General features: G+C 43.5%; 1 protein-coding gene across 2 annotated transcripts in view; it reads right to left on the reverse strand.

Annotated features, from left to right (window-relative positions):
- AK4 (adenylate kinase 4) overlaps window positions 1–20759 on the reverse strand; it is a 76664-nt gene that overhangs the window by 55503 nt on the left and 402 nt on the right. The window contains exons 2-3 of one of the 2 annotated variants that reach the window (XM_057717300.1): window positions 20345–20616; window positions 19069–19155 (exon numbers count right to left, since the gene is read on the reverse strand). In XM_057717300.1, coding sequence (XP_057573283.1) covers window positions 19069–19155; window positions 20345–20489 — 232 coding nt within the window. In that variant the 5' untranslated portion in view covers window positions 20490–20616. The remainder of the gene's footprint in view (window positions 1–19068; window positions 19156–20344; window positions 20617–20759) is intronic. The other variant, XM_057717306.1, reaches the window with a different exon arrangement.

The raw sequence follows: 20759 nt of genomic DNA on the forward strand, positions 1-20759 counted from the left end.
CCAATGCAGAGGTCACGGGTTCGATCCCAGCTCCAGGAAGATCCCACATGCTGCGGAGCAACTAAGCCCGTGTGCCAAAAAAAAAACAAAAAACAAAAAAGTGTTTTCTGGGACTTCCCTGGCGGTCCAGTGGTTAAGACTAAGAGCTTCAACTGCAAGGGACACAGGTTCGATCCCTGGTAGGGGAACTAAGATCTCGCACATCACATGGTGTGGCAAAAAAATTAAAATTAAAATAAAATTAATTTTTTAAGTGTTTTGTACACAAAAAGGGAGACTATCACAAATTTTTAAAATGCATTTATGTGTATATACTTAATTGCAAGGTTAAACTGATTCCTACTCTTAAAAACAATGATTAAAGATGACAATTTAGGTGATGCAAACTTCATTTAACAGTTCATGAAATGGACAGTCTCCTTTCAGAGAACTGCAAAATGGGGCAGAAGGCAGGAAGCTTTTATAGGATAAAAAACAAGGAAGAGACAAGAAGAAAATATCTTATTGGCTGGAGCCATGTCGTCAGTCTGATTTAGGGTGAGAAGACCTAGAGCTGGATTGGCATTTGGGGACTGGCAGACTGTATGTACTCGTTTATGGTCAAGTGGAACATTGACACAGACACAGAAGTTATCCAAGTTTCGGCTTGCTGGTGTAGCACGCCAGACAGAAGCAGCTCCATCTTGGACCTAGAAATTTATTTCAACACTATTACGGGTCACATTAAAAAAAGTAAACACTGGGCCAAGCCTTACTCCAACCACTTATATACATTATCTCATTTAAATTTGACAACAACGCTAAGAGGTAGTATCAGTACTTTTTTTTTTTGGTTGCAGCAGGCAGCATACGGGATCTTAGTTCCCCCACCAGGGATCAGACCCGTGCCCCCCTGCAGTGGTAGCACAGAGTCCTAACCACTGGTCCACCGGGAAGTCCCAGAGGTAGCCCCATCTTTGGTTTGTAGTTGAAGAAATGGAGATCCGAAGTGCTTTACCTTCGCAGGCAATGCATTCCCTGAGCCTGCATCTTGCAAGCCCGACAGTGCTGGACTCCCTGGCCCTGCCTCCAAGCCTTCCTCCACTTCCTCAAGCAATCATAGTCTCTTCCTCTCAACTCCTCCCACAGCGGAATCCTATGTTTAACCATCCCCTTCTGAACTGAGAACATCTCAAGGGTAGGTCTGGTCTAGCTGAGTGACTTAAACTAAGCCTCAGGGAACAAAGGATGCCTTCAAGAGGTTTTACGTTGAATAAGTAAACAAATAAAAACAGAATTTTTTTAAAGGAAGAGAAACAAAAAACCCCTACGTTTGAGGGTCTGTTCTAGGCAAAGGGAAACTGAGTCTTAATAACACGCCTCTCTTTCTTAGGAGTACTTGAAGGGAAAAAAGAAACTTTTATCTAAAATTTAATCAGATTTTTAAAACACACACACTAAAGTTTTAAAGCCTCTGTCTATCCATTCAGGGAAAGCAATCTGATGAGTTTTTGGCTTAGTAAAGGTAGGGCTAGGATCTATCTGGGGCGTAGATGCTGAAGAAGCAAACTGCTCTGGATGAGAAAGTAACAGGACAACTGAAAGCTGGGAAATAGAAAAAGAACAAATTTTCCAGAAGGGAAAAGAACAGGAAGGGAAACTGAACTCTAAGGTAGGGGAGGGGCAGGCTGGGCTAAAGGGGTGTGTAGGGAATGGCAGGCAGGTTTTCAGATAGTGGTGTCTAATATGCCATGTCGGGATTTCCCAGGGCTTAAGCTTCCGTGCTTCCACTGCAGGGGGCCCAGGTTCAATTCCTGGTCAGTCAGGGAACTGAAATCCCACACGCCGCATGATGCAGCCAAAATAATAATAATAATAACAACAACAACATGCCATGTCATGCGTCTGCCAGACTCTGATTTTCATCACCCCCAAACCTTCAATACAATCACCTTAGATTAAAAGTCCTTTGGAAGAAGAGTAATGTCCAACATGGAGTAAGGAGTGCAGAAAAGAGCAGCCCTTACAAGACTGAAAAGCAGAAAAGCAGAAGTGAAGAATTCCAGAGAAGCATGAGATCTGAAAAAGGAGTGATCGGAGACTGGACTGGACTGTCGACAGTGGAATGAAATGCCGTGTACTGATCAAGCAGGTGATGGGAACCTGAGTCTTCCTAACTCAACAGATAATGCTGGGGGACCAGCCAAGGGCCACAGACTGTTCCCCAGCGTCGCCCATCACCCCCACTGTGACAGCATGTCTACTGCTGAGCACAGTCAGTCCCAGGCCACACATCGTAATGACTCGACACAAACGACCAGGATTTGTGGTTTGCACATCTCTTTAAAACTCAGTCCAAGCTGGCCCAGAAGTAGAAGCAATGAGAAGGAAGAGAAGAAAGCATTGGATTTCATCCTCCGACTCTGGAAGTCTTACCTCACTAACTAATCTAAAGATGAGCTGGTAAATTACCCAACAGGAAACATTAACCTCTGCCCATTAAATCAAAGGATCGATTTCAGTTGAGGACAATGTATGCCCATAGTTAGTTGCCTCTATTCCAATAGGAGTTCCTGGATAACGGAGGATGTTTCCCTTGTAAATCAAAGTGCCACTAGTGTATTGGCCCCTCGATTAAGCTTATCCTGCACTCGGGTCTCTACATCTTCTTCTACTAGATATGCATATACCTGAAATTGAATGCTCCACCAGATATACAATTTTAGACTCAATTTAAAACTTTCACACTTCTCTACCTGCCACATGAAAGAAGGAAAACAAAGCAGACATATATAGTTCAGCAGCTGCCACAGCTGTTCTCTAAAAATTGGTACAAAGCTGACATACATTCTTTTGAGACAAGAATTTCCCATCTTTTTTTTTTTTTTTTTTTTTTTTAATGCTAAGTCAGAAGATACCTGGAATCTCCAAAAATGATCAAATTCATGCAGTAGAGCCACCTCGCCACAGCAAGGCAGCACTGTCTGGCAGCAACGGACAAAATGAAGTTATGTTTTAATTTATTCCACTTTTCAAGTATATAATTGGATTCCACTCTCTGGAATCTAAAAACAAAATGAGAAAACCTGCAGGTAAATTTAAAGCTAATCAAAGCCAATGATAACTGCTATGGTGATTATTAGTTTATTTAGCTTTACATATTTTATGCAAAGCATCAACAACATCCAGTTTATGTGACCTATTAAGAACGACTATTTCTCTCTTTGTGCGGAAAGCAACATTGGATAAATCTGTATAATGAAAGAAGGAAGGAAAGAAAGAAGGAAAGACTACTGCAATAGGGTGGTACCCTAACAGATAGCTTGCCTTGCCTGTGTAACATCTGGACTGTCAAGAACAAAGCTTTAAAACATTCTGCAGCATTTTTTTTGCCTTTCACTGGTCACTAACTATTAAAAAGATTTCCAGGACATGTTTATAATCAGGCCTATTAAAACTAAAGGCAAACTGGAGCAGAACCAGAATTACAGAAAGATTCTATCACCATAATTTAACTTCTAGAAACACCACTTCCCAGCCCCCAGTGGGGTCCTGCCTTCTGTCACTTAGAATATCTCCTGCCAACTAACAGCAGTTCCAGCTCCAGCCCAGCCACCATCTGTGTCCGTCTTTCACAATCCCCACCATCCATCGAGGAGAAGCAATGCTGCAGTGCTATTTGGTTTGGCTAGATTCCCCTAGACATAAGCTCAGTACATGCATTTTTTATTCTCTGGGGTGTGAACTTCAGCAGTGTTTGAAACATGACATTTCAAAACCTAAAACTGACCTTGATTATGAGATTTAGACCAGCACTCTGAGATAATGTAGCAGAATTATCTATGCTGGGGAATTTCCTCCACAAAACTAGCATTCCTGCAATAACTACAAACAAACAACACGCAACACATTTGCCTGCAACCAGGTCACTCATCTCTGGCAAAAAATTGGAGGGTACAAGAGAAAAGCTCTAGTAACCAAGATAAATATTTTAATCCAATGTTTGCAAATATCAAAATTAAGGCAAAAACAATCCATGATGAAAAAATATGAAAATTTTAAATAAAGATAGGATCCAACCCTGCACTTAGACAACTCATTCTCACTCACCTCGCCCTAATCTGAGTCCTGTCGGATCTGGCCTTTATTTAAAATGTTGGTATTTTAGTTGTTGTACTGCATTAAACTACTATTTATCTTGATTATTGACTTTTTGGCACCCCTGTAAATTTTTTACTCAAGGAGAGTGCCTTGCTCATCTCATCCTAGCCTCAGCCCTGCCAACACATATTAACGTAATACGCACAAGGAAACCCTGTGAGGCAGCTCTACCATTACTCTCATTTATAAATGAGTAAACACAAAAAGGTTAGCTACTTTACCCAAGTTCATACAGGTAGGGTGGCCAAGTCAGATTCCAAACCCAGCTATGTGGGTCAGAGCTCAAACTCTTAAAGACTACCTCTCAGAGCTTTGCATCGATAAAGTATTTAGCAAAAGTGAAACCGAACAGGACCCGGTGGGGCCTTCCTGGGCGCAAAAGCCTTTCCGGGTTTCCCATTTCTTATTTGCAGGATAAAGGCTTCAGCCTCCTAAACCTTCCCTGTGTTTCAAAGGGCAGATTCAAACAGCTACCAATGCGAGAAATAGGAAATGAAACAAAGGAGGAACAATCAAGAAACTAGTTTCTTGCAGGGATGAAAGTAAAATCCTGGTTCCTCCTCAAGGAATATACATAATTTCTTCGAGTTCTTCTGCAGGAACTAAGGCCCCACCCAAGTGGAGGATGGTAACTCAGGCTGAGCACAAGATTCTGGGAGCACCGCCCTGTTACTCACTACCAACCAATCAGAAGAGTCACACACCCTGCAGCCCTCACCCCATATTTTGCCTATAAAAACTTTTCCCCCCAAAACTATCAGGGAGGTTCAGGGGTTTCTGAGCAAAGCCACCTGTTCTCCTTACTTGACCCTGTAATAAACCTTTCTCTGCTCCAAACTCCGACTTTTTGGTTTATTTGGCCTCACTGTGCATTGGGCACTCCAACTCTCATTCAGCAACCTAGTCTCTACAGGCCTGGGTTCCATAAAATAATATGTGGGAAACAATCCAAAGAAACTATAATTAACGACAATCTGGGTAAATTTAGTAAATTTAGGAGTTGTTCTTCGGTGATCCATGTCCTGCAATATTCAGGCTGATTAATTTCATCTGGAACTCCTCTGGGACCCTTTCTAACGTGTCCCTAATTCTTTAGCCATCCTAACCTTCAGAAAGAGCCAAGGAAGAGAGAAGATCTCTGGACCCTCATTCAAGGACAGGACTACAGAAGTGAGTAGTCTGGAGTAGTTTGGTGTCAGTACTTAGGTCTGAGATGTACTCAGTACATACCCTCAAATACTGTGAGCTTTACAAGGCTACTTGAGCTACACTGTGCATTGAAGGACAATGTTCAGAAATACTCCCAAATAATGTGTTCCTTTAGAGTAGAATATAGAAGTAAATCTACCACAACTGCAAGCAGATAGGTTAGGAGGTCCCCAGAGAAAGAGAACCAGGAATGCCTTTCTTGACATGAAAGAACCCATTTTGGCCTAAGCCATTTTGTGATCTAGGGGCACAATTCTTGTCCTTGAACAGGTCTAAGTAATCAATGATCTTCAGGGAACAAAGGAATGTAGGAACAGAGAAAAGGCAGTCAAACAATAGTCCAGTGATAAAGCAGAGTCCTAGTTCCTGTAATATACATCTTTGAGCTCTGCAGGAACTAAAGCCCCAACCCACGTGAAGGACAGGATGATGATTTTGACCCACCAGGCTTCAATCAACCAAGACTTAGACCTTTGCCCCAATTTTATGCTGAATTCTCCTCTGCTCAAGCCCCTTTATGAATATGCATGTACCCTTAGCTTAGAACTTCCCCAGTTTTGCTGCTTTGGGAAAGATCCCAAATTACTTGCTGCAAGTAATAAGAATTCCTTCCTTCTCCCATTCTTTGGCTTGGTTGTGTCTTTTGGCTTGACACCCACCAAGAGGTGAACCCAGGTTTCCAGTAACATAGCTACAAGGCCACATTTAGCCAGTTGTTAGGAGGGGTGGCCACTGCAGATTAAAAGAGTCATAGTGAAATCAAAAGAATCTAAAAACAGTATCATGGGAAGAATGGCTGGGGGAACTAGGACTATTTTCCTTGGGGGGAAAAAAAGACAGCTTAAGTCAGGGGAGTGGTGCCTAGCAACTATTTTCAATGATCTGAAGAGCTAGTGGATTTAATTCATGTGACACCAAAGACTGACGTTGGATAAGTGGACGACAGTTTATGGATGACAGTTTCAAGGAGCTGGCTTTCATCTCAGTATAAGGGAAAAAAATCCTCCAACAATTAGACCTGTCCAGCAATGAAAGAGCCTGCCTCCAGAGGAGTCAAGTTGGCTGTCAGCGGCTGTAGAAGGAATCTAGCACAGAATGGCCACTTGGACAGAAGGATTTAAAATCCCTTCCAATTCTAAGATGTTAAGAATGCAACAAATAATTAAACTTAACACAGTCATTGTTATGCATAGTGTTTAGTTCCTAAGAACCCTAGAAAAGTGAAACAAAACTATGAGCTCAATGGAAAGGTTTTGCACTTTCATCTTATTCCAAGCTGTATTCTTGGTTTTATAAAAACTAAGCCACTGAAGTAATGCAAGTTGAAAATCAATCTCCCTCTTGGAAAAACTAAGTTATGTCCTAAGTTGGTATTTATAGTTACCATTTAAGAAAACTGGGAAACTATACTCATATATGCAATCAATATTTTATAGCTCTTCTGCAAACCACATTGGCTATTTTTACCAAGACCTACAAGGATCATGTAGAAGAAAAAATACAGAAGCAACTGTGTTAGGATTTAGGAAAACCAAGCAAAGCAAAAGTTGAATCAGATATGTCAGCTACCCTGTATATAAAAAGACCTTTGAGAAAAATCTATCCAATCAGACAAATAGGTAAAGTTAGAAAACTGTCCTTTTCAATGATGACACAACTTTTAAAAAGCAATTTTACGTTAAGGGAGTCTTCCAAAAGAGGCACACACGTAACTTTAATGTAAGTATTTTTGTTTGGACAAGAATGGAAATGACAAATTCAAAGGAAAACAGAAAGACAACACAGTTAATAGAGCTTAAAAATAGGGAGCGAATGCTTATAGCCTCTGCAGAATAGTGAGTGGTTGAATGGTGTATACACACACACACCCTCATATGTTGCCTAAACACCACTGAATTGTGCCAGTGATTCCATTCAAAGCATCACATTCACTGAGGGAGATTTTAAATGAAATGAAAGTATATGACTCCAGAGAGGAAGGGAACAAACCAGAGAGAAGCCTCTTACTTGCTGGGTATTTCCCATAGATGACCCCTTCCGACCCTCCCAACAGCCCTATGAAATAGTGATTCCTACAAAGGAGGAAATCTAAAGTTAATTAACTTCCCCCAAATTTACAAATTCAGTAAGAGGTCAAGCCTGAGGTATGCATGACTCCAAAGCCCAACTCTATTTCCTCTGTGCCATCTTCTGCGCCAACTACTTGCTATGCCAAAGCTACATGGGTCCTTCCAACTGGAACTTCTCACAGGTATGGACTGCCCTCCATCTGTTAAATGGGGTCACTCTTCTCCACCATCATTGAAGTTTCACACTTCAAAGGGCTGCCGTGGGATCTGCCCTTGCCCACCGTTCCCATACCCAGACGCATCAGGTACTGCCATCGTCACCTTAACTTCTCCCAAGCACTTCTTTCCACTACTTTTACCGAATACCTGATCTAAACTGTTGTGATGCTGCCTTAGCTGTGCTCCACTTCCTCTCCACCACAGTCCACCCCATACTGTGCTATGAAAAACAATCACACCACTAAAGGAGCTTGGGGCAGGCATCAACTCCCCACAGTCTTCCCATTTAAAAACTTAAGCTGGACTTACATATAACCCCCCAGGGACATTTCCAGCCTCCCTGCCTATAATTCCCCAACTCTAGGTTTCAATCAAAATATCCTTAATTTTAATCACCTACTCCCAGAGATGATCTTTCCATCAAAAACACCCTGCTCCCATTTTTCCACCTGCCAGTACCTTACCCATCTGTCAAGGCCCAGTTCTAATGCCATCTCTCCCACAGCTTTCAGGTACTGTCATCCAGAAGTGTAACAAACAACTATTACACACTGACTGTATGTTAGACATTGGACATAAAAAAATGAACTCACCTCACTCTTCTTGTAATAAAATTTTCATTCTTTTTTACAGTATCAGGATAATCTTCCTGATAAAACAATTAACTGGCTGTATGTTTTACCTTGTGAATTTCTTAAAAGTGGAGACCATTTTTTATTCCTAACAGGATGCTATTGGAATACCCTCATTTAACAAGTGCTTACAAAAGTTTAAAGTCTACCCATTTGTCTCTGGATACCATAACAACTTCTTAACTGTCCTTGCAAGTTTCTCTCCAGAACCATCCAATCTGGTTTCCACACAGCCTGAGTAATTTATTAAAAATGTGAATCATGTAAAGCAACTATATTCCAATAAAAATTAATTTAAACAATGTGAATCAGATTGTCGATTCCATATTTAAAAACAATGGCTTCACCTTATATTAGGCAATGGTGTCTTCCCCACAACACCAAAAGCACAAGCAGCAAAAGAAGAAAAAAAACAAACAAACTGGACTTCATCAAAATTAAAAATTTTTATGCTTCCAAGGACACCATTAAGAAAGTAAAAAGACAATTCACAGGGAATTACCTGGCGGTCCAGTGGTTAGGACTTGGCACTTCCATTGCAGAGGGCCTGGGTTCGATCCCTGGTCGGGGAACTAAGACCCACAAGCCACGTGGCACGGGGTGGGGCGGGGTGGGGAGCAAAAAGACAATTCACAGAATAGGAGACAATATATTCAAATCATACATCTAATAAGGGTCTTATATCCAAACTACATAAACAACTCAACAATAAAGGACAAACGAGCCAGTCTTAAAAACAGGCAAAGGATTTAAACAGACATTTCTCCAAAGAAGACAAACAAATGATCACAAGCACATGAAAAGATGTTCAACATCGTTAATCCTTAGGGAAATGCAAATCAAAACCACAGTGAGACACCACTTCACATCCACTAGGGAGGCTAAAAGAAAAAAGACAACAACAAGCATTGATGAGGATGTGAAGACACTGGAAAACTCATTCATTGGTGGTGGCAACGTGAAATGATGCAACCGCTTTAGAAAATACCTTGGCAGTTGCTCTAAATGTTAAACAAAGTGTTACCACATGACTTAGCAATTCCACTTCTAGGTATACACACCCAAGGGAGATGAAAACATATGTCCACACAAAAACATGTATACTAATGTTCACAGCAGGAAACAACCCAAGTGTCCGTCAACAAATGGGAGAATAAGTAAAATGGGGTATAGCCATCCGATAGAGTATTATTAAGCAATAAAAAGGAATGAAGTACTTATGCATATCATATTATCACATAACCGAATCTTGAAAACATGCAAAGTTAAGACAGCTACAAAAAATAAATAAATAAATAACATATTGTAGGGACCTCCCTGGTAATCCAGTGGTTAAGAATCTGTCTTGCCATGCAGAAGGTATGGGTTCAATCCCTGGTCAGGGAACTAAGATCCCACATGCCACAGGACAACAAAGCCCTTGCGATGCTACTGACCCTAGCGCTCTGGAGCCTGCATGCCATAACTAGAGAGCCCGTGCACCACAACTAGAGAAGCCCACGCGCCCCAACCTGTATGCCACAACAAAGATCCAGCGCAGCCAAAAGAAAAAAAACTTACATAGTGCTGATGGTTGCACAACTCTATAAAATATACCAAAAAGCATTGCTCTACACACTCTAAAAGGATAAACTTTATTATATGCAAGCTATAGCTCAGTAAAGCTGTTATATCTAAAAAGTAAACAAAAATAACAAAAAACAACAACAAACCCCATCACTTCCCATCCAGTTATAATGAAGCCCAAACTCCTGGCCACCCGTGCAAGGCCCTAGGCCTAACCTTTCCAGCCTCCTCTTCTGCCATCTCCTCCACACTCACAGTGCTCCTGAGACACCTGCCCCTCTCCCCTCCACTGATGGAGGGCTCACGCCTACATTACAGTCTTGTCATGTGCTCGTCCCTCTGCCCATGTCTTCACACACCTGGCTTCCCCCACTCATGTTCAGAGCTCAGCTTATACCTCATCTCCTCAGAGAGGCCTCCTTCGACTTCACATTCTGAAGTGGGCTTCCCAGTCACTCTGTCATTGCACTTTTCATAGTACTTGTAAGGTGTAAGGCATACAAAGTGATCTTGATCATTTCCCCCTTGTTTTTCCCTCCTGCCCTAATAGGCTACCAAAACATCGGTTAAGCTGAACTGATGCTAATGAACTTACTATCATTCAAATGGTGAACGACTGTCCCGGAAGCTATGCAATAAATCATCTTACAGGGAGGTGTTAATGAATGCCGAGGTAGAGGTACAGATGGGTATGAGAGACATTCCAGATTAGAAAATGACATGTAGCCGCAACAGCTGTAGGGAATTTTCATGGAAATGATGGCACAGAAAATAGACTAAGAGATTAAGGGAAGTGTGAAAGGCATTACGGGAGAAAGGTACATCTGGATAGACCCTCCCGGACCGGATCGGTGACCAACACTTCACCCACATACACCCCATGACTCATGGGAATGTAACGCAGAACCTAGACCTTGAATCCTGGACCCTAAATGCCTCAAGGGCACCCGTGCATGCCACCTCCTACCTGACACGGGCATAGAAACATCTGGCAAAAGACTAATGAAAAAACAAGTACAGGTATTATCCCAGAAGTCTTACCATTGTGATGAGAAGCAATTTCTGCCTCCTCACAGTTACACGCGGTTTCTATTTTAGACCTTTTTTGGCCCTTTTTTTTGGAGAAAGGAGGAAGTCGGTATTTCCTTTTTTAGTTGTTTTAATGTTTTAGGGACAGAATGATAACAAGAAACCACGTGCCTCCAGTTCACCCTTAAAGCTGAATCTCAGTGGACTTGTGGAGAGCTACGCTGCAAAGGTTCCCTGCCATTCCTGTCCCAGTGTGACACTTCTAAGACATGAAGTGGATATTCAGTAGTCACTGGAGTGCCTGCATGGCAGCATGACGGGAAGTTTAATTCCAGCCATGTGGTCCCAAGTTTCAATGCTAGCTTCTCTATTTAACTGTTTGACCTAAGGTTAGTAACACAACCTCTCTGAGGCCATTTCTTTATTTGTAAAATGATGTATTACAACTGCCCTGCAGATTTGTGTGTGGACTAGAGAATGTGCATACTTCAGCCAGTGAGGGCCTAGCACATGCTTGACCCACTGCAAATGTTAGTTACAGTCACCAAGTCACAAGAATTACAAAGTACCAAGATCACAGGTTGCTGGTCAATTAAAAAGTGCTTTAGTACAGAAAACAGCTGATTTCTAGCTTCTTGGGAATTTGATGAGCAGGAGTGACTTTGCATTATTTCAATATTATCAGTCTCTCTGGCTAAGGAAGGGATGCTTGCTGCTAGACCTGTCGTTTAACCAGTACAAGAACTCTTGGAACTTGGAAGTGAGACTGTTAAAATATAACATCAGCCATCTAATTGGATTGCATGGAACTCTACAAATGAGACCTTTTGTACTATGTCTTAAAGGCCAACCTGAACTAAACATCAACTGGTGAAGGGAAAAAGGCAGAATAATCCAAAGCCTCTACTACCTGCTTTAAAAAATATATATATATACACACATATATGTATATACTTATACACACACATATATATACACACATATATAAATATCTAGTTTGCTAAAAGACAATACATAGTTGATATATCTGATCCATTATGAGAGCACACTGTCTAAAACTTTACAAGAGAAACAATTTCCAAGTCTTAAATCTTCTCACAACCTGGACCACACAGAGTGCTAAAGAGCAGACTAGAATAATCCAATACCATTTAACAACTTACTTGGTAGACTGTTAAATAGGCAATTCTATATGCCCTTCATAATGGATGGATTTATAACTAAGCCTAGTATCCAATTTACTAGTTTCACAATCAGTTGCCATCATGTGAGTTCCAGGACACTTGAAGCAGAAGATTAAAAGTTTCCTGGTACCATACGTGTTGTATCTTAAAGGTAAGCACAAGTAATGGAAACTGAATATGGAACAGGTATAGTAACACTTTCCTTTGATCCTACGTATAATTAAGAGATCAATGAGGTCTAAAATGATACTCTACAAGGTGTGATCAAGTCACAAAAGCGCACGAAAGATCTCTGTGGGTTACAAACGAGCTCTAGAGGAGGACTAACAATTATGTTGTGGCAACAACCACCTCGCTGCACCTCACAGCTGGGCTCATTTGTCAGGAGGCTCCTCTAAAAAGCCTTCCCTAATCCTATCTCCTCCTAAATGCTGGGTAGGCTGCCTCTTCCCTATGTCCCCCTGACCTACAAATGTACATCTTATAGCCTTTCATGCCCTCATATCTGCTTGCCCAACTGCCTCTCCCAATAAACTTAGCAGCTCCTTCAGGGAACAGATCTTGTCTCACCTCTTTGTAACCCATAAGCCAACACTGCCTGGCACTCAAACATTTGTTGAAAAGCATATTTACAGGACACTCAGTCCAGCATGCTTTGTATACTAAAAGACTATAAATAACCTACATTCCCATCAACGGGGGACTGTTTAAATCAGCCATTCTCAAAATGCGGACCAAGGATCCCTGAGGGTCCATGAGACCCTTCCAGGGTTCTGTGAGTTCCCTCTTTAAACCACATATCTGGGTGAAGCCAGATTTTCTCCCAATACTTTAACCAAAACAAAACAGCACACCGACTAAGTGAAGAACCATATGTGAGAATCTAGCTTTCTTCCATTAAGCCAAACACAAGAGATTTGCAAGTATGCAAAACAAAACTACTCTTTCTCATTGGAGTTTGTTCTGGAAAAGTTTTTTTTTAACAGAAATATGTTAACACGTAATGGGTTTATTATTATTAGCGTTAATGAATTAGCAAATCTTCTAAAGTTTTCTCAGTTTTAATTTCTAATAAAGTTAGTATCTACAGATAGAACCTGTATAATAAAAGGCTCTTTGGGATTCTCAACAATTTTTAAATATGTTAAAAGGTCCTGAGACCAAAACATCTGAGAGTTGCTGGTTAAAGAAATAATGGTACAGGGAATTCCCTGGTAGCACAGTGGTTAAGTGCCAATGCAGGGGACATGGGTTCGATCCCCGGTCTGGGAAGATCCCACATGTCACGGAGCAACTAAGCTTGCCTGCCAAAACTGCTAAGCCTGTGCTACTGAGCCTGCGAGCCATGACTACTGAGCCCACATGCAGCAACTACTGAAGCCCAAGGGCCTACAGCCTGTGCTCTGCAACAAGAGAAGCCACTGCAACGAGAAGCCCACACACCACAATGAAGAGTAGCCCCCGCTCGCCACAACTAGAGAAAGCCCACATGCGGCAACGAAGACCCAACGCAGCAAAAAAAAGAAAAAGAAAAAAAAGAAAAGAAATGAAACAATGGTACAGTTGTGCAATAAGAGTGTGCAGCCAGCCATTTTTTTTTTTAAGAATTTGGTAGGTTGATAAGTGCTAGTAGAAACCAATGTCCAAGCTATACTGCTAACTTTTTTTTAAGTCAAAACAAAGTATATTCATGTACATTTTTTTAAAAGAGGCACCACTATATATACATGAGATATATGTATTCACAAATTCTTTGGATGAACATCCAAGAAAAGTAAAAAAGTAGGTATCCCTGTGGACAGTAATGGGGGAACCAGAGGTCAGGGATGGAAGAGATACAGATTTTCCACTCCATTCCTAGTGTATTTGAAAATTTTACCATCTGCATGTATTACCTTTTCAAAAAATCGAGTGGAATAAAACTTATATTGAAATAATACAAAGCATTAAACTCACATTAAAGAACACACTGTAATGACACTGGAAAATATTAAATGACACACTGTGAAATAAAACAAGCAATTTTCAAAAACAGTGATACATAATATATTCCTGAAAAACAGTCGAAGGTATACTGCATATAAAAAGCATTAACAGTATTTTTTCCTTCCAGTTAGTGTGATTACAAGTTTTTTGCTTCCTTATCTTTTTTGGATTTCTAAACCATTGATAACTTAACACAAACTATTTCTATACTAGAAAAACAAGCAAAGGGACTTCCCTGGTGGCACAGTGGTTAAGAATCCTCCTGCCAATGCAGGCGGTTTCTATCTCTGGTCCAGGAAGATCTTACATGCTGCAGAGGAACTAAGCCCCTGCACCACAACTACTGAGCCTGTGCTCTAGAGCCCGTGAGCCACAACTACTGAACCCACGTGCTGTAGGGCCCGTGCTCTGCAACAAAAGAAGCCACCACAATGCGAAGCCCGCACACCGCAACAAAGAGTAGCCCCCACTCGCCACAACTAGAGAAAGCCCACATCTACCAACAAACACCCAACACAGCTAAAAATAAATAAATAAATAAATAAATAAATAAATAATATTTTTTTTTTAAAAAATGGAAAAGAAAAACAAGGGAAGAGCTTAAATAGGTACATAGGTACAGGGAGTTCCCTGGTGGTCTGGTGGTTTCACTGCTGAGAGCCTGGGTTCAATCCCTGGTCGGGAAACTAAGATCCCACAAGCCTCGAGGTGTGGCCAAAAAAAAAAAAAAGGGTACAAATGCATGTGTATCTATGTCTATACTTAAATATTCAATAAGCCAAAAATTATATGAATAAAGTAGCACTTTTACACCAAGACCTTGACTGGTTGTTTGTAAGCTAAGTTTAAAACTCTCTTGTGGGACTTCCTTGGCAGACCAGTGGTTAAGATTTCACTTCCAATGCAGGGGGTGTGGGTTTGATCCAGGGTCCGGGAGCTAAGATTCCACACACCTGGAGCCAAAATGCCAAAACATAACACAGAAGCTATATTGTAACAAATTCAATTAAGACTTTTAAAATGGTCCACATTAAAAAAAGAAAGAAAGAAAGAAAGAAAGAAAAACTTTAAAAACCAAACTCTCTTGTTACCTTATGGTTTAAAAACTATTCTGGTCTAGTCATTTTATTCCTAGTAACCTATCCCAAGGAAAGGATATCTGCCCAACGGTTTACATACAATGATGTTCAAACAGCATTATTAAACAGCAAATAACCCAAATTTTCCATACCACATTGGTTAGACACACTCTAGTTCAACCCTAAGGCACATTCAACCCAGAGGCTCAGGCCAAAATCCTAGGACTCACTGTAGACTGCTTTCTCTCCATCACCCCTCACAGCCGACTCATTCTGTCCAGTCATCTCTGCCTTCATACACATCGCAAGGCCCTTCATTTCTTGCCTCCTTCACCGCCAACACCCAGTTCAAGCCATGGTCCACTCTCTTCATCCACCTGCTCTCCCTGGTACCATTCTCATCACTTCACAGAGAATCCCAAAGGTCCACTTTTACAAGGTCAATCCACTCATGTCGCTGTCCTGTAAAACTCTTCAATAGCTTTCCAGGGCCCTTAAAGTCCAATCTTTCCCAGGACCCTCAAGGCTCTCCCTGACCTCCTTCGACATTCCCCTTGTTCACTAGGCTCCAGTACTGCCTTTCTCATGTTCCTCAAACAAGCTATGCTAGTCCCACCTTAGGGCCTTTGCACTTGCTGTTCCTTCTCTCTGGAACACTCTGCTTCTAGATCATTACATGTTCATCCTTGTGGTTACTCACCTCCCAGAAAGGCACCCTAATCACACCAACCTAGGATAACCACCTTAGCCCTCATCACTAACTCATCACCATTTCATTTCCTTCATAACACACACCTTTATCAAATACTATGCTGCTTATTCCACAGGTGCTATCTCCTGTCCCCTCAATGCCCTCATCCCCTCACCTTGCTGTAGACTCTCACCTCTAAGAACAAAGGGATATCTGACTACTCGAAAGGTACCCAAAAAAATATCTGCTGAATAGACTATAATACAGAAATTTTAAATGTTCATGAAGAAGCCTTAAGAACACAGGAAAACACTCACAATACACATCTGAGTGGCAGGGGGAACGGTTATCAACTAATGTAATGCCAAGTGTGTTGGGGGTAGCGAGGCAAATACACAGAAAAGAAAAAAATGTCAGGGTGGAATTGTGGGTAATTTTCACTTGCCTTTTCAGTTTCTTCCACAGCTTCGCATTTTCCAAATTTTACAAGACGTGACTTTGATCAGAAAAAGCTACTTCAAAACAATGACCACAATGGAAGGATGCTTAGATTCAGCTGTGCTTGTGTCAAAGACAGTCTTACTGTCATGGGACATACTCAAGTGAAATACTTCTCGCGAAGTATGCGTGAAAACCTTCAAAGATACCAGAAAAAATAGGGGGATGTGGAAGTGGACCTGCAGACTGGAGAAATGCCTCCAAACTGGTCAGATCCTTGACCTGGGCTACATCCCGAGTTTCACCAAGCTAAAAAAGGGGGGGGAGGAATATACCATACTCTAGAAATCACAGAATAACCAAGATCTTGTATGATCTACAAAGAGATGAACTAATAAAGTTGTTGTAGATACACTGTTGAATATTAGTCTGTATAATACTTCTCCTCCAATTCTCATAAGTTTTCATTCTTACTAAGAAAAGACACACATTTATACTTAATGAGTACTTAAAAAAAAAACAAAAAACCTAAGCCCTCTGAACTAGGTCATCTTTTCCGAGGAGAGGCTCAGCCCATAGACTAATTTGAAATGCCAGTCCCATCTGCAAACCTCAGCAAGAGTTTGAGTTTAATATTAATTAAGAGCAGAAGCAGGTTTGTTCTTGAACAGCTTTTCTCTCGAGTCCAGGATGCTTCTGAATGGAAACTTTCCAATTTTCCTGCACTTGAGATAGTAGATCCAGTATAACCCTTAAAACAGGATTCCCACACCCTTCAGAGGGAGATTTCAGTCACCCATCACCCAACAAAAGAAGCTATCGCTGCGCTTCCTAGGTGGCGCAGTGGTTAAGAATCCACCTGCCAATGCAGGGGACACGGGTTCGATCCCTGCTCCAGGAAGATCCCACACGCCGCGGAGCAACTAAGCCCGGGCGCCACAACTATTGAGCCTGCACTTTAGAGCCCGTGAGCCACAACTATTGAGCCCATGTGCTGCAACTACTGAAGCCCACGCACCTAGAGCCCGTGCTCCGCAACAAGAGAAGCCATGGCAATGAGGAGCCCTCGCAGCACAACGAAGAGCAGCCCCCACTCACTGCAACTAAAGAAAGCCTGCGCACAGCAAAAAAAAAAAAAGAAGCTATAGCTAATTATAAGTTTTAATGGAATTCACTACTGAGGGACAGCTCTGTGTGTGTGTCTGTGTGTATGCAAACAACACACACGCGCACACACAGAGAAAAGCTAATATTCTTTATGACAGTGTCGGACCCAGCTTCTGGCAACCTAAGAGAACTCTCCCATCTATTTACTCATTCACAGTGCTAAAGAAAGTGTGAGCCAAAGACTTGGGGGTGGGTCTTCAAATAAGGTATTTGATAAGTCTCAGCCTGCACTGCTCCAGGCAGACTAGGCAGAGCCAATGTGTGACATCTATCATGAAGCTAATCTCAGATTCACAGTAAATACAAACTTTTACCATAAATCATAGAACTAGTTAAGCAGAATGGACTTGATCGCTAGAGGCCGTCTGACTCCTTCTGGGGAAGATGTTAGATAGAATCCGTGACCCATGCCTTCCTCAGACCTGTTGAACTCCTTTTACGCATTAGGCAATTTGTCAGACCCCTGTCAAGCCTCTCATTGGGAAATGGAACATGGTGAAGGTAGAAAAAAATACTGCTATAGCCCCCAGTACCTAGAACATGGACACAACGCAGGCACTCAGTACATCTCTACTGGATAAATCAGAAGACATTTGCTGCACTGCACCGTAACTGTGTGTGACAACAGAATCCACAAGCTATTTGCAGAGGAAGGAGACGAATTCTGCCAGGGCAGGTGAGGGAAAACTGCCCAAAAGCAAAGAGTAGCCAGGAGCAGCTTTTCACCAGGCAGCGGCTGCAGGAAAACCATGTGGACAGGAGTATGCCCCAATCCAGGCTGCAGCAGATGGCCTGAGCTACTTTCCAATTCAAATTCCTACCAAGGTTTTATTTCCTGGGGGGTTGCTGCAATTCACCATCTCCTTCAAACCTTCAACTATAAAGGGGTACCTACAGAGGGGTCCTTGTGCTTCTCTACCAGGAAATTAAACAGCAGGTAACAGAAAAGCAAATGCTGTGGAATGTTTTCTTACTCACTAGGCAATGAGCCTGTAAGAGTCTTAGACCTTCTGAGAGAGAAAAATAATTCAAGAACACCCTCCAAGTCCACTAGAAACAGGCCACTTTCAAAACAAATCACAGTCCTTTACTCCTCCTCTTCTTCCTTCCCTGATAAAGTTTTTTAATTGATTCATGCATAAACTACCTGATTCCCAACAGATAAAAATAATTTAAACATTGCAGAGTCTCACTCCAGGGAGAAACACTGGGAGGGAAATGAAGGCATTTGAAAGAGAACAGAAACTAAAATTCAGAACAAAGGAAAGTTAAAAGGAATAAGGAAAAACAGCAAGTGGAAAGTTTTCAAAACCCCTAAAGAAGTGCAGAAATAAAGGACTTCCCAACATACTCTCTTAAAAAATGGAAAGAGCCACTAATCCAGTCCCAGGATGGATGGTGTGAAGCCCTTCATGCCAGAAGAAACAAATCACCAAGTCAGGTTCTATAGAAAACGCAGAAAAATGAGCTCAATCCCATCCCAGCAGTTTCCTCCCCTCATTAGGCCTACCATGGAGAAGCCCCACCTGACCGCAAAACCCCTGGGTGGAGAGCCAGCCTATCCTCTCACACAGTTCTCCCCTGTGCCCAAACTGCATTCCAAATACGGAAGGAATAAAATGCATTTGAATGTGGTATTAAAATTAAAATAGACCCAACTGTGGTAATAGCTGCAAGAGAAAATTCCAGGTGCAATCTGGTACTCAGAACTCGGCCTCTGGAACGTTGCGGATGGGGGACAGGATTCTTGAAAATCAAAATAAAAGTTTGCTTTTACAACCTGCTTGAAAGAGTACGAATAGAGGTCTGCCTTTGAGATACTTCTTAATTCCCTGCTTTGAGGCTTTTGGTTTTCCAGCACCGTCCTCCACCCACCTCGTCGAACCACTCTGTGCTTCTGTAATGAAGATGCCTGGATAATTAGCCCATCGCAGGCCATAACCACCTAGGACACTGAGGAGAACAGAAGCCACAGTGAAGCACCCCGTTTGCACTAATAAGTTTTCATAAAGGAGTTGCTAATTGTGAGCATCTGCATCCCCAAAGGGCCACGTATCTACCTCGCAGCAGCACCACAGCTACCTCTCGCCTTTTAACGCCAGTTCATCATGAACTGGTGTGAAGGTGGGGTGGGCGGAGAGGGGAGAAGGGCCGTACTGAAAGGCTGAGAGAGCAGGCAATCCATAGCCCCAGATTCACCTCGCAGGCCAAGGGAGGCATTCTCCAGAAGCCATTTCCAAGGAAGCTGGATTCAAAATGCAATTTATCAGAACGAGTCTCCTCGTCTGCTAACGGCCAGGCCCCGTCTTGGAGAGGAGGGGGCAGTTACTGGTGAGAGTTTACCTTAGAAGGCGGCAGGGAACAGACAGGCCTTTCAAAGCCACCCAAGGCTCTGCCCAGAGGCCCCAGGCGGCGCCGAGGGGCTGGAGCAGCGCGCGGCTGCGAGCCCCGCGGCGCCACAGGTCCCCCAGCGCGCAGCCCCGCCCGACTCCCACAGGTGGGCGGCGCTCGGCCCCGGGGGGCTCCGACGAGACGGAGGGACGCGGCGGACGGGTAGGAGACGGCCGGGGGACGGGGACGGCTTGGCCTTAAGGAAGCCGAGCGAGAGGGAAGCTCGGGGTTTTCGGCTGCCTGGATCTCGCTCCTCAGCTGGGTGGTGACCGGCTCTTCGCCGCTGCAAGAGCAGCCCGCGCGGGGAGAGGGGCCGCGTGCGCCTCCCACCCTCCTCCCAGCGAGCCTCGGCCTCCGCCCTGGCGCGGTTAAGCCGCACGGCCGCGGGCCACCGGCTGCATGCGCCCCGGCACGTAGGAGCCTGCACGACCACACGCGGGCGGGGGAAGGGCGCCCGGGGACCGAAGAGACCCGGCCCTTCGCCTCCCGGCCTCACCCGATCCCGCGTCGGCTCACCCCGCCCCTCGCCCCCGCGCCCCCTCACCCGTGTTGGCCTTGATGTTCTCCCGCAAGAAGTGGCCGCTGGAGAGATGCTGGAAGCCAAAGTTCTCGGCGATCCTCTGGCACACGGTGCCCTTGCCCGAGCCGGGTGGCCCAAGGATGACCGCGCGCAGGAGTTTGGAAGCCATTGCCTTGGCGAGGAGGGGGAGGCCGCGCTGGCAACCCGGACAGCGGCCTCGGAGAAGCCCCGGGAACTTTGTTTCTTTTGCTCCAGCCTCTGCCACCCTGGGCTCGCGCGGGGACGTGCCGCCGCCCCTGCAGGGGAAGGAGAGACTTTGGAGACAACCCCTCCCCTCCGCCCCGCGCCGGGGCGGCCCGAAGGCGGAGTAAGCGCCACGCTACACCTCCCCGCCCTCCTCGCCCCCACGCTGAGATTCTGACGAGCTCCCGAGCGCCCG

This window comes from Hippopotamus amphibius, chromosome 1 (assembly GCF_030028045.1).
Source record: "Hippopotamus amphibius kiboko isolate mHipAmp2 chromosome 1, mHipAmp2.hap2, whole genome shotgun sequence".
NCBI lineage: Eukaryota > Metazoa > Chordata > Mammalia > Artiodactyla > Hippopotamidae > Hippopotamus > Hippopotamus amphibius.